General features: G+C 44.3%; 1 protein-coding gene across 3 annotated transcripts in view; it reads left to right on the forward strand.

Moving 5' to 3' along the window:
- DPY19L4 (dpy-19 like 4 (C. elegans)) overlaps positions 9,076-12,089 on the forward strand; it is a 59,341-nt gene continuing 56,327 nt past the window's right edge. Inside the window, exon 1 of one of the 3 annotated variants that reach the window (XM_018058234.1) lies at positions 9,076-9,240. In XM_018058234.1, the coding sequence (XP_017913723.1) occupies positions 9,225-9,240 (16 nt within the window). In that variant the 5' untranslated portion in view covers positions 9,076-9,224. The other 2 variants (XM_018058235.1, XM_018058236.1) reach the window with 2 other exon arrangements.

Here is a 12,089-nt window from a genome sequence, read left to right on the forward strand (position 1 = left end):
GAGACGAACAGAGATCATTCTGTCATTTTTGAGATTGCATCCAAGTACTGCATTTCAGACTCTTTTGTTGACCATGATGGCTACTCCATTTCTTCTGAGGGATTCCTGCCCGCAGTAGTAGATATAATGGTCATCTGAGTTAAATTCACCCATTCCAGTCCATTTTAGTTCTCTGATTCCTAGAATGTCAACGTTCACTCTTGCCATCTCTTGTTTGACCACTTCCAATTTGACTTGATTCATGGACCTGACATTCCAGGTTCCTATGCAATATTGCTCTTTACAGCATTGGACCTTGCTTCTATCACCAGTCACATCCACATCTGGGTATTGTTTTTGCTTTGGCTCCATCCCTTCATTCTTTCTGGAGTTATTTCTCCACTGATCTCCAGTTGCATATTGGGCACCTACTGACCTGGGGAGTTCCTCTTTCAGTTTCCTATCATTTTGACTTTTCATACTGTTCATGGGGTTCTCAAGGCAAGAATACTGAAGTGGCTTGCCATTCCCTTCTCCAGTGGCCCACATTCTGCCAGACCTCTCCACCATGACCCACCCATCTTGGGTTGCCCCGCAGGCATGGCTTGGTTTCATTGAGTTATACAAGGCTGTGGTCCTAATGTGATTAGATTGACTAGTTTTCTGTGAGTATGGTTTCAGTGTGTCTGCCCTCTGATGCCCTCTTGCAACACCTACCATCTTACTTGGGTTTCTCTTACCTTGGACATTACCAACATAGTCTACAACATGTTTCAAAGAGTTGAAAGAACAGGATAAAACATGAGCAAAGTACAAGTCAGAATATAATGCTGGTAAGAGTGTTATGTGTTTTCAAGGACTAATTGATCATACCTGGTTCAGACTTCACAAAGGAGATGGTATTGAGACTAACTTAAATATATTACTTAATGGATAATTACAAATTTATGATATAATAAAGGTGAGAAAGAGTTCCATATCTTTAATAGAAGAAAAGCTGAACTAATGCAAAGATTTCACACTAATTATTCTATACATTAAGATGGAGAATTAGATAGAAGAGTATCTTTTAAAATAGTCTTTACTTGTATTTTTTTGGTTTCAAGTAGGTAAGTTTTCAGGGGCTTTTGTTTTGTATTTGTCTCATATTCTGGTAACAAACAGTATGTGGCACACAGAAGGCACATGATCAATTTTAAGATAGAAACCTTAAGAGTCATTCTCAGCTCATCATTGATGACATCCAATCTGTCACTAGGCCCTGTAGATTTTACCTCCAGCATTTTTTGAATCCGTTCTCTTTGAACACTTTTATTTCCATTGCCTTATTTCAAGCCTTTATTTTTTAACCCAGTTACTACAATACCCTTCTAATCTACATTTTCTTAAAAGACTTAACTTCTTAAACAAAGCATTTCACATCAAGCCCTAAAGATACCCATTGCATACAAAAGGGGTCCTTAAACTTCTAGGTGGTGGTTTAGTCTCTAAGTCGTGTCCAGCTCTTGCAACCCCAGGGACTGTATCCCACCAGGCTCCTCTGTCCATGGGATTTCCCAGGCAAGAATAGTGGAGTGGGTTGCATTTCCTTCTCCAGGGGATCTTCCCAGCCCAGAGATGGAACCAGGGTCTCTTGCACTGCAGGCAGATTCTTTACCAATTGAGCCACTGGGGAAGCCAGACTTCTAGAGGAGGCAGAAAATCATACTGTTCTTTGAGTGTAGACGGTAAATAAAAGACCATTTGAGAACATCTCAAGTGTTTAGGATTGGTCAAGATGAGGCAAAGGTTAATGAAATGACCCTTCAAATTCTGGATGGGAAACTAGCAGCCCATGGTTTGCAGTCATAAAATGGTCAATGAAGTCAGGATCCGAAGTTATCATTCTGATTATCACACATATTAGGATCACGTGCACACCTGGTTGTGTATATTACCATCTGGAATCACCTGGTCGTATCGTGTTATGGAGTGATGTAATGAAAGCTCAGCTATACTGCTAGGTAAATGGCAACATCTTGAGCAGTCAGGAGTACGTCTTTTTGAATTGAAGTTGATATTTGGAATAAAAAACGTCTTATTTTTCTCATAGGGAAATTACACTGGTTCAGGGATAAAACGATTCATTCTCAGACTTATGGGAAGGTTTAGGGTTCAAGGGAAGAATGTTCCTATCAGGGAACACAATCACAATTCCACCATTTATATCTAAAGATTGAATATCTCTCCTTTCATATTCCTATTTGACTTTGAGAATCACTATTTTTTCTCTTTTTCTACTTACTGTGTAGCGCATGTACGACTTGAGGAATGGTCATCACCTCAAGACCCTTGACATGGAAAACAATGGCCCTCATGAGGTGGAGCTCTGCTTGTTTCTCATCTGATAAGCTGGGCATTGAAATCTGCTGCTGTGTACATGGGCTCTTGTGGTTTTCAGTGACCAACAGTCTTGTTCTCTCTTAGATTTGACTCAGGCCTTTTTTGGGCAATTAGTGTCTTCTCATAGAAACCCATGTTTCTAACTCCTTGTCCAATGTTACTTGTCAGGCAAGAAATATTTACAGGTGACCAAAGGCATAAAAGAGAAACGAAAAACAAAGGAGAAAAGGAAAGATATAAGGATTTGAATGCAGAATTCCAAAGAATAGCATGAAGAGATAAAGCCTTTTTCAGCGGTCAATGCAAATAAATAGAGGAAAAGAACAGAATGGGAAAGACTAGAGATCTCTTCAAGAAAATTAGAGATACTAAGGGAACATTTCATGCAAAGATGGGCTCGATAAAGGACAGAAACGATATGGACCTAAAATAGAAGCAGAAGATACTAAGAAGAGGTGACAAGAATACACAGAAGAACTGTACAAAAAAGATCTTCACGACCCAGATAATCATGATGGTGTGATCACTCATCTAGAGCCAGACATCCTGGAATGTGAAGTCAAGCGGGCCTTGGAGAGCATCACTACAAACAAAGCTAGTGCAGGTGATCGCATTCCAGTTGAGCTATTTCAAATCCTGACAGATGATGCTGTGAAAGTGCTGCACTCAATATGCCAGCAAATTTGGAAAACTCAGCAGTGGCCAAGGACTGGAAAAGGTCAGTTTTCATTCCAGTCCCAAAGAAAGGCAATGCAAAAGAATGCTCAAACTACTGCACAGTTGCACTCATCTCACATGCTAGTAAAGAAATGCTCAAAATTCTCCAAGCCAGGCTTCAGCAATACGTGAACCATGAACTTCCTGATGTTCAAGCTGGTTTTAGAAAAGGCAGAGGAACCAGAGATCAAATTACCAACATCCGCTGGATCATGGAAAAAGCAAGAGAGTTCCAGAAAAACATCTATTTCTGCTTTACGGACTATGCCAAAGCCTTTGACTGTGTGGATCACAATAAACTGTGGGAAATTCTGAAAGAGATGGGAATACCAGACCACCTGACATGACTCTTGAGAAATCTGTATGCAAGTCAGGAAGCAACAGTTAGAACTGGACACGGAACAACAGACTGGCTCCAAATAGGAAAAGGTGTACGTCAAGACTGTATATTGTCACCCTGCTTATTTAACTTCTATGCAGAGTACATCATGAGAAACGCTGGACTGGAAGAAATACAAGCTGGAATCAAGATTGCTGGGAGAAATATCAATAACCTCAGATATGCAGATGACACCACCCTTATGGCAGAAAGTGAAGAGGAACTAAAAAGCCTCTTGATGAAAGTGAAAGTGGAGAGTGAAAAAGTTGGCCTAAAGCTCAACATTCAGAAAACGAAGATCATGGCATCCGGTCCCATCACTTCATGGGAAATAGATTGGGAAACAGTGGAAACAATGTCAGACTTTATTTTTTGGGGCTCCAAAATCACTGCAGATGGTTATTGCAGCCATGAAATTAAAAGACACTTACTCTTTGGAAGAAAAGTTGTGACCAACCTAGACAGCATATTCAAAAGCAGAGACATTACTCTGCCGACTAAGGTCCGTCTAGTCAAGGCTATGGTTTTTCCAGTAGTCAGGTATGGATGTGAGTGTTGGACGGTGAAGAAGGCTGAGCGCCAAAGAATTGATGCTTTTGAACTGAGGTGTTGGAGAAGACTCTTGAGAGTCCCTTGGACTGCAAGGAGATCCAACCAGTCCATTCTGAAGGAGATCAACCCTGGGATTTCTTTGGAAGGAATGATGCTAAAGCTGAAGCTCCAGTACTTTGGCCCCGTCATGCGAAGAATTGACTCATTGGAAGACTCTGATGCTGGGAGGGATTAGGGGCAGGAGGAGGAGGGGATGACCGAGGATGAGATGGCTGCATGGCATCACTGACTCGATGGATGTGTGTCTGAGTGAACTCTGGGAGTTGGTGATGGACAGGGAGGCCTCGCGTGCTGCAATTCATGGGGTCGCAAAGAGTTGGACACGACTGAGCGAATGAACTGAACTGAACTGAACTGAACTGAAACGCATAAAAAGAGTTCCTGGAACTGTTTTTGCATAGCACTGAAAGCTGATAGCTTCTCCCCAAATATCCTGACTTAATATAGGTGCTATTAGGAAGGAGACTCTTGCTGTCTGCTAAAATGGGACAACCATCATTACCCCATGACTTCAGTGAATTCTTGTGCTTTTTTCCTCTCATTCTATAATGGGGATTTAATCAGTTCTTAAATTTACTTCTTCCTACTGTTGAAACGCATGAATGCAAAGTGGTATGACCCCAATAGCCACAATAGTGTGGTCACTCACCTAGAACCAGACATCCTGGAGTGTGAAGTCAAGAAGGCCTTAGGAAGCCTTACTACAAAGCTAGTGGAGGCAATGGAATTCCAGCTGAACCATTTAAAATTCTAAAGGATGATGCTGTTAAAGTGCTGTTCTCAATATGAGAGGAAATTTGGAAAACTCAGCAGTGGCCACAGGATTGGAAAATGTCAGCTTTCATTTCAATCCCAAAGAAGGGCAATGCCAAGGTATGTTCAAATTACCATACAATTGCGCTCATTTCACATGCTAGCAATGTGATGCTCAAAACCCTTCAAGCTAGGTGGTGCTAGTGGTAAAGAAACCGCTGCCAATGCTGGAGTTGTAAGAGATGCAAGTTTGATTCCTAGGTGAGGGAAGATCCCCTGGAGAAGGAAATGACAACCCACTTCACTATTCTTGCCTGGGAAATCCCATGGACCGAGGAGCTCAATAGGTCTCAGTTCATGGGGTCGCAAAAATTCAGAGACCATTGAAGCAACTTAGGACAGCACACAGGCTTCAGCAGTATGTGAACTGAGAACTTCCAGATGGACAAACTGAGTTTTCAAGAGGCAGAGGAACTAGAGATCAAATTGCCTACATTCGTCAGATCATAGAGAAAGCAAGGGAGTTCCAGAAAAACATCTGTTTTATTGACTATGCTAAAGCCTTTAGCAGAAAGTGAAGAGGAACTAAAAAGCTTCTTGATGAAAGTGAAAGTGGAGAGTGAAAAAGTTGGCTTAGAGCTCAGCATTCAGAAAACTAAGATCATGGCATCTGGTCCCATCAGTTCAGTTCATCACTTCATGGCAAATAGATGGGGAAACAGTGGAAATAGTGTCAGACTTTATTTTTGGGGGCTCCAAAATCACTGCAGATGATGACTGCAGCCATGAAATTAAAAGACGCTTACTCCTTGGAAGAAAAGTTATGACCAACCAAGATAGCATATTGAAAAGCAGAGACATTACTTTGCCAACAAAGGTCCATCTAGTCAAGGCTATAGTTTTTCCAGTAGTCATGTATGGATGTGAGAGTTGGACTGTAAAGAATGCTGAGCGCCAAAGAATTGATGCTTTTGAGCTGTGATGTTGGAGAAGACTCTTGAGAGTCCCTTGGACTGCAAGGAGATCCAACCAGTCCATTCTGAAGGAGATCAACCCTGGGATTTCTTTGGAGGGAATGATGCTGAAGCTGAAACTCCAGTACTTTGGCCACCTCATGGGAAGAGTTGACTCATTGGAAAAGACTCTGATGCTGGGAGGGATTGGGGGCAGGAGGAGAAGGGGACGACCGAGGATGAGATCGCTGGATGGCATCACTGACTCGACGGACGTGAGTCTGAGTGAAATCTGGGTGTTGGTGACGGACAGGGAGGCCTGGCGTGCTGCGATTAATGGGGTCACAACGAGTCGGACACGACTGAGCGACTGAACTGAATTGAACTGAACTGAAAGCCTTTGACTGTGTGGATCACAATAAACTGTGGAAAATTCTTAAAGAGATGGGAGTACCGAGTTACCCTACCTGTCTGCTGAGAAATCTGTAAGTAGGTCAAGAAGGAACAGTTAGGATAGGACATGGAACAATTGACTGGTTCAAAATTCGGAAAGCAGTATGACAATGCTGTATATTGTCATCCTGCTTATTTGGCTTATATGCAGAGTATTTCATGCGAAATGTCAGCCTGGGTGACTCACAAGCTGAAATCAAGATTGCTGGGAGAAATTTCAACAATCTTAGATATGCAGATAATACCACTCTAATGGCAGAAAGTGAAGAGGAACTAAAGAGCCTCTTTGATGAGGGTGAAAAGCTTAACTTAAAACGCAACATTCAAAAACTTAAGATCATGGCATCCAGTCCCATCATTTCATGGCAAATACAAGGGGAAAAAGTGGAAGCAGTGACAGATATTATTTTTTTGGGTTCCAAAATCACTGCAGAGAATGACTGCAGCCATGCAATTAAAAGATGCTTGCTCCTTGGAAGGAAAGCTATGACAAACCCAGCCATTGTATTCAAAGCAGAGACATCTTTTTAATATGTGACAAGGTCAAAGCTATGGTTTTTCTAGTAGTCATGTACAGATGTGACAGGTGGACTGGAAAGAAGGCTGGGCGCCAAAGAACCGATGGTTTTGAACTGTGGTGCTAGAGAAGACTCTTGAGAATCCCTTGGAGAGCAAGGAGCTTAAACCTAAAGCTAAACGAAGATCATGGCATCTGGTCCCATCACTTCATGGGAAATAGATGGGGAAAGAGTGGAAAAAGTGTCAGACTTTATTTTTGGGGGCTCCAAAATCACTGCAGATGGTGATTGCAGCCATGAAATTAAAAGATGCTTACTCCTTGGAAGAAACAGCCTAGATAGTATATTCAAAAGCAGAGACATTACTCTGCCGACTAAGGTCCGTCTAGTCAAGGCCATGGTTTTTCCTGTGGTCATGTATGGATATGAGAGTTGGACTGTGAAGAAGGCTGAGCGCCAAAGAATTGATGCTTTTGAACTGTGGTGTTGGAGAAGACTCTTGAGAGTCTCTTGGACTGCAAGGAGATCCAACCAGTCCATTCTGAAGGAGATCAGCCATGGGATTTCTTTGGAAGGAATGATGCTAAAGCTGAAGCTCCAGTACTTCGGCCACCTCATGCGAAGAGCTGACTCATTGGAAAAGACTCTGATGCTGGGAGGGATTGGGGGCAGGAGGAGAAGGGGACGACCGAGGATGAGATGGCTGGATGGAATCACGGACTCAATGGACGTGAGTCTGAGTGAACTCTGGGAGATGGTGATGGACAGGGAGGCCTGGCGTGCTGCAATTCATGGGGTCACAAGGAGTCGGACACGACTGAGCGACTGAACTGAACTGAACTGAAAGGAAATCAACCCGAAATATTCATTTGAAAGACTGTTGCTAAAGTTGAAGCTCCAATCGTTCCACCACCCGATGTGAAGAGCTGACTTACTGGGAAAGACTCTGACTCTGGGAAAGACTGAAGGTGAAAGGAGAAGGGCCACGTCAGAGGGTAAGATGGTTAAAAAGTATCACTGACTTAATGGTCATGAATCTGAGTAAACCCTGGGAGATAGTGAAGGACAGGAGAGCCTGTCATGCTGTAGTCCATGGGGACACAAATACAAGACTTAACGACTGAACGACAACAACACTGTTGAGGGGGAAAGATCCAGGTATATTTGGAGAATGCCTGATATAATAAAAATGAAGACAAACAGTATGCAAGTTAAAACTATGTTCCATTGCTGTGGAATATCTAAACTGCACCCTCTATTACTGGCCGTAGTATTACTGTTTGTAAAATAATGTTATGAAATGCAGATACATTTGTTTAACCACTTTGGGCGGTTAAAACACTTAAGTTGCAAGTACAAGTTTTTTTCTTGTAAATGTCTGCTGCTGCTGCTGCTAAGTCGCTTCAGTGGTGTCCGACCCTGTGCGACCCCACAGACGGCAGCCCACCAGGCTCCCCCGACCCTGGGATTCTCCAGGCAAGAACACTGGAGTGGGTTGCCATTTCCTTCTCCAATGTGTGAAAGTGAAGTTGTTCAGTTGTGTCCGACCCTCAGCAACCCCATGGACCGCAGCTTTCCAGGCTCCTCCGTCCATGGTATTTTCCAGGCAAGAGTACTGGAGTGGGTTGCAATTGCCTTCTCCGTCTTGTAAATGTCTAGTGGGCTACTAAACCAATGTGCCAACAACACAAATGGGTTTTGCCGCGCTCTGAAGGCCCTCTGAGGATTCAGGAGCCCTGGCTCAGACTAGCTTGTTGACTTAGACTCGCTCGACCTCCTTTTCCTCTCTGTAAAATGGGGCAGGTACGGGGGCTGGATCTGGATATTCTCTGGACTGTGCCGTGCTTAATCACTCAGTCGTGTCTGACTCTTTGCGACCCCATGGACTGCAGCCCACCAGGCTCCTATGTGCACTGGGGATTCTCCAGGCAAGATCACTGGAACGGGTTTCCATGGCCTCCTCCAGGGGATCTTCCCGACCCAGGGATCGAACCCAGGTCTCCCGCACTGCAGTCGGAGTCTTTATCGTCTGAGCCACCAGGGAATACCTGAGTCACAAAAGTGCCAGAAGGGCCCTCGGGCACCCACCTTCACCGGTGTGTGTTGGGGGAAGGGCCTCAGCGGGAACCCCGGGATTTGTCTCCTGGGGTGTGGGCGGAAGGGGCCCGGAGCGCCAGCCGTGGGCGGAGCCACCCCCGCCTGAGCCGCCTTCCTTCCTGCCCGCTCAGGCCCAGGCGCTCGCGCCAAACACTCCGGCCAGCCCTCCGCTCCCAGCACTCTGGTTCCAAGGCGGCCCGGGGCGGGGGGACGCGGTTGGCGGCGACACCGGAGGGGGGGTGAGTGGGCGGGTCAGGAAGTGGGGGCGCGGCGGCCCGCGAGCGGGCCTGAGGAGAGCCGCGGGGCTCGGCTACGCGGAGGCGGGAGACGCCGGGCGGCGCTGGAGCCCCGAGGGAGTACCCCCCGGCCTCCGCGGGGACGATGGCGGAGGAAGAAGGTGACCGGCCCCGGGGTCCGGCGCGCGTACGGCCGCCAGAGGTCTCGGGAGTAGGGCCGGGAGACCCGGGCGGCTGGTGGCGCGGCTGTCCGGCGGAAAGGAGCGGGACCTCGGCGAGAGGGGCGGGAGGTGTGCGGAGACATCGAGAGGGAGTGGAGTGGACGGCCTGAAGTCGTGCCGGCTCGAGTGGGAGGCAGAAGTGGAGCTTGAAGTTGGAAATCGGGTCGCGGGAGAGAACGCCGTGGGGGGAGTGGCTGAGAGGAAGGGCCGGGAGCTGCTGGTGAGCGAGCGGAGCGGGGGACAGACTCGGGTTGAGAAGATGTCGGTGCGAGTGCTGAGTGTCTCCTTCGGGAGTGAAAGTCGTGTTGCCGAGTGCCCCTCGGGCTGAGTGCGCTCCTGAGACGTCTGTGGGTGCTGCCCAGGTCACCCCTGGGTAAGAGGAGCCGCACGCCAAGGTGGGGGCAGAAAGAGGCAAGGGTTTGGGATGAAAGGGGTAATGAGGTGGATTGGGAGGAGACGAAGAAGCAGAAGCGGAAGAGTGAAGGTCAGCCAATTTCATTTACAGGTTTAGGGGGCGACGGCACAGGGAGAAGGACTGGGTGCCTTTGGGGGGATCCGGAAGCCGGGAGTGCTTTGAGAGTGAAAGTAGGTGGGCTGGAGAAAGCTTTCCACGTCTTCAGGGCCACTGCCAAGACAGCTCACTCAGTATTGATTCACAGAAGTTGATAGATATGAGAGAAAAATGGGGAGCTGGGCGGAACTTCGCCAGCGAGAGATGTTCTAGGAAACATTTGTGTCACATGTCCATAATAGGCATGGTGCTTTCAGGCATAGATATAATGATATCGCCTGACTGAGCAGTTAGACTTTTCATTCTGGAAAATATGACTTTTTAACCTTGTTGCGGAGGGTTGTGGACGTGATCTGTTTAGACTGAAGCCTTGCTAAACCAGGAATGCAAGAAGGGAGTCTGAAGAATTCAATGGAAAACAGTTTACAAAAAATTAAGAATTGTTTGCTCTGTGACTTGCTGCTCTGTTCCTGCGCCCAGTCTTGCTTCATATTTACCTCCTCCTCCTCCTTAAGTTTTCTGGGTTAAAACTGGTCTAATTTAAGACACTGTACCTAAAAACAGCTTCAAAACTAAATTCTTTGTAGTTGGTAAGGAAGAATGTATTTCTGTTTGTCCCCTTGGTTTTATCTTTGGTTCCAGTATATGTGACAGATTTTTTCATATTTTTTACTTTTCTAACTACCTGCAAATCTTGGGGTGGGTTGATAAGCTCACTTATATGTTTCCATGAGCACTTAAAGCATAAAAAAATTAAAACTGCAGTACTAAAAGTCTTTAATATTATATATCATGCTAATGAGGAATTGTTTTAACAGGTTAAAGTTAGACCTAACTAAACAGATATGATGTGGAACCAGTTGTGATTTCATAACCCATACAAGTTTGTGAAATTTACTTCCGTGATATAAAGTGAAAAATGACTTTGTAGAACGACAGATAATCCAAAGGAATGAAATACCTCTTACTTGGAATAATTAATGCATTGAAGTTTTGTTAAGTTATAGTTTCATTCAACAGACTTTTAATTCCATAAATATTTGGCTGTCTAATGCGTTAGGTGTGCTTCCCCAATGGCTCAGCAGGTAAAGAATATGCTTGCAATGCAGGAGACACAGGAGATATGGGTTGGATCTCTGGGTTGGGAAGATCCCCTGGAGGAGGAAATAACAAAACCACTCCAATATTCTTGCCTGAAAAATCCCATGGACAGAGGAGCCTGGAGGGCTACAGCCCAAAGGGTCGCAGAGAGTCAGACATGACTGAGCACAGCAACAACTAGTAATTAAATTCTTATTTATTGAAATCTAGTAGTGTTATTTATAATAAACATGTCTATGTGCTAGGCATTATTCTGAGTACTTTATGTTTATTAGGCACTCCATACTTTTTCAAAATGCATGTTATTTGTATTCACTGTATTAAAATTTGACTAAATAGTCTATTTTACTTGTATACACATGTTTTCTATATTGCTTTTTTGCTTATCATTCACTTCACTTGGACCCTTTTCTTTGTCCTATGTTTTCTCTAAGTAAATACTCTCTGGGAATCTCATCTTCTCTTGATGCTGTAGAGATTCATGGTATTGTATTTGTATATCCTGGAAGAAATGTTAGAGCAAAGAAAGTGACAGCTTTGAGTAGAGCAGTATTCACACTTTTCTTGGAAACTGCTATGTATAGTCTAGATGGACATTTGAAAGCCTATTTGTAGCCTTGTTAACTGTGTGATGTGAAGATCACAGAGCCAGAGACTGAAATAGTAGGTTGTTCCTGTGGCTGTGTTATCATTTTTATTTACTGGACTTTTTCTTTACAATGCTAAAATTATAAGATAGCGAAAAGAAAACTTGAATTCTAACCCAGAGCTTTCCTATCAGAATGAATAATCTGGTTTAGCCACTGCTTTGGTCTTTGTTGCTTATCCACCTAGGGATTCTGGGCTTTGTCTGTCAATTATGAAGTTAAAAGATCAACATAAAGAAAATGAGGTAAAATTTGCATCCAGTTTTGTTTTATAGTCACAGGCAAAAAGTTTAGGAACAAGATGGAAGAGATTGGTTAAAAAGGTTACTGTATTTCCTAAATAGTACTTTTTGCTCCCACAGTTTAATGCCACTGAAATTGGCATGTCTTAAAATCAATGCAGGTATTTAATATGGTAGTGTTTTGTTTTGTTTTCCTCTTGAAAAACTATTATTAAATAGTGTCTTAAAATATATGACATTTTAGAATCAAGAAAATAGTACTGAAATTCCGTGGAGGTCCATTGCTTA

Source organism: Capra hircus, chromosome 14 (assembly GCF_001704415.2).
Source record: "Capra hircus breed San Clemente chromosome 14, ASM170441v1, whole genome shotgun sequence".
NCBI lineage: Eukaryota > Metazoa > Chordata > Mammalia > Artiodactyla > Bovidae > Capra > Capra hircus.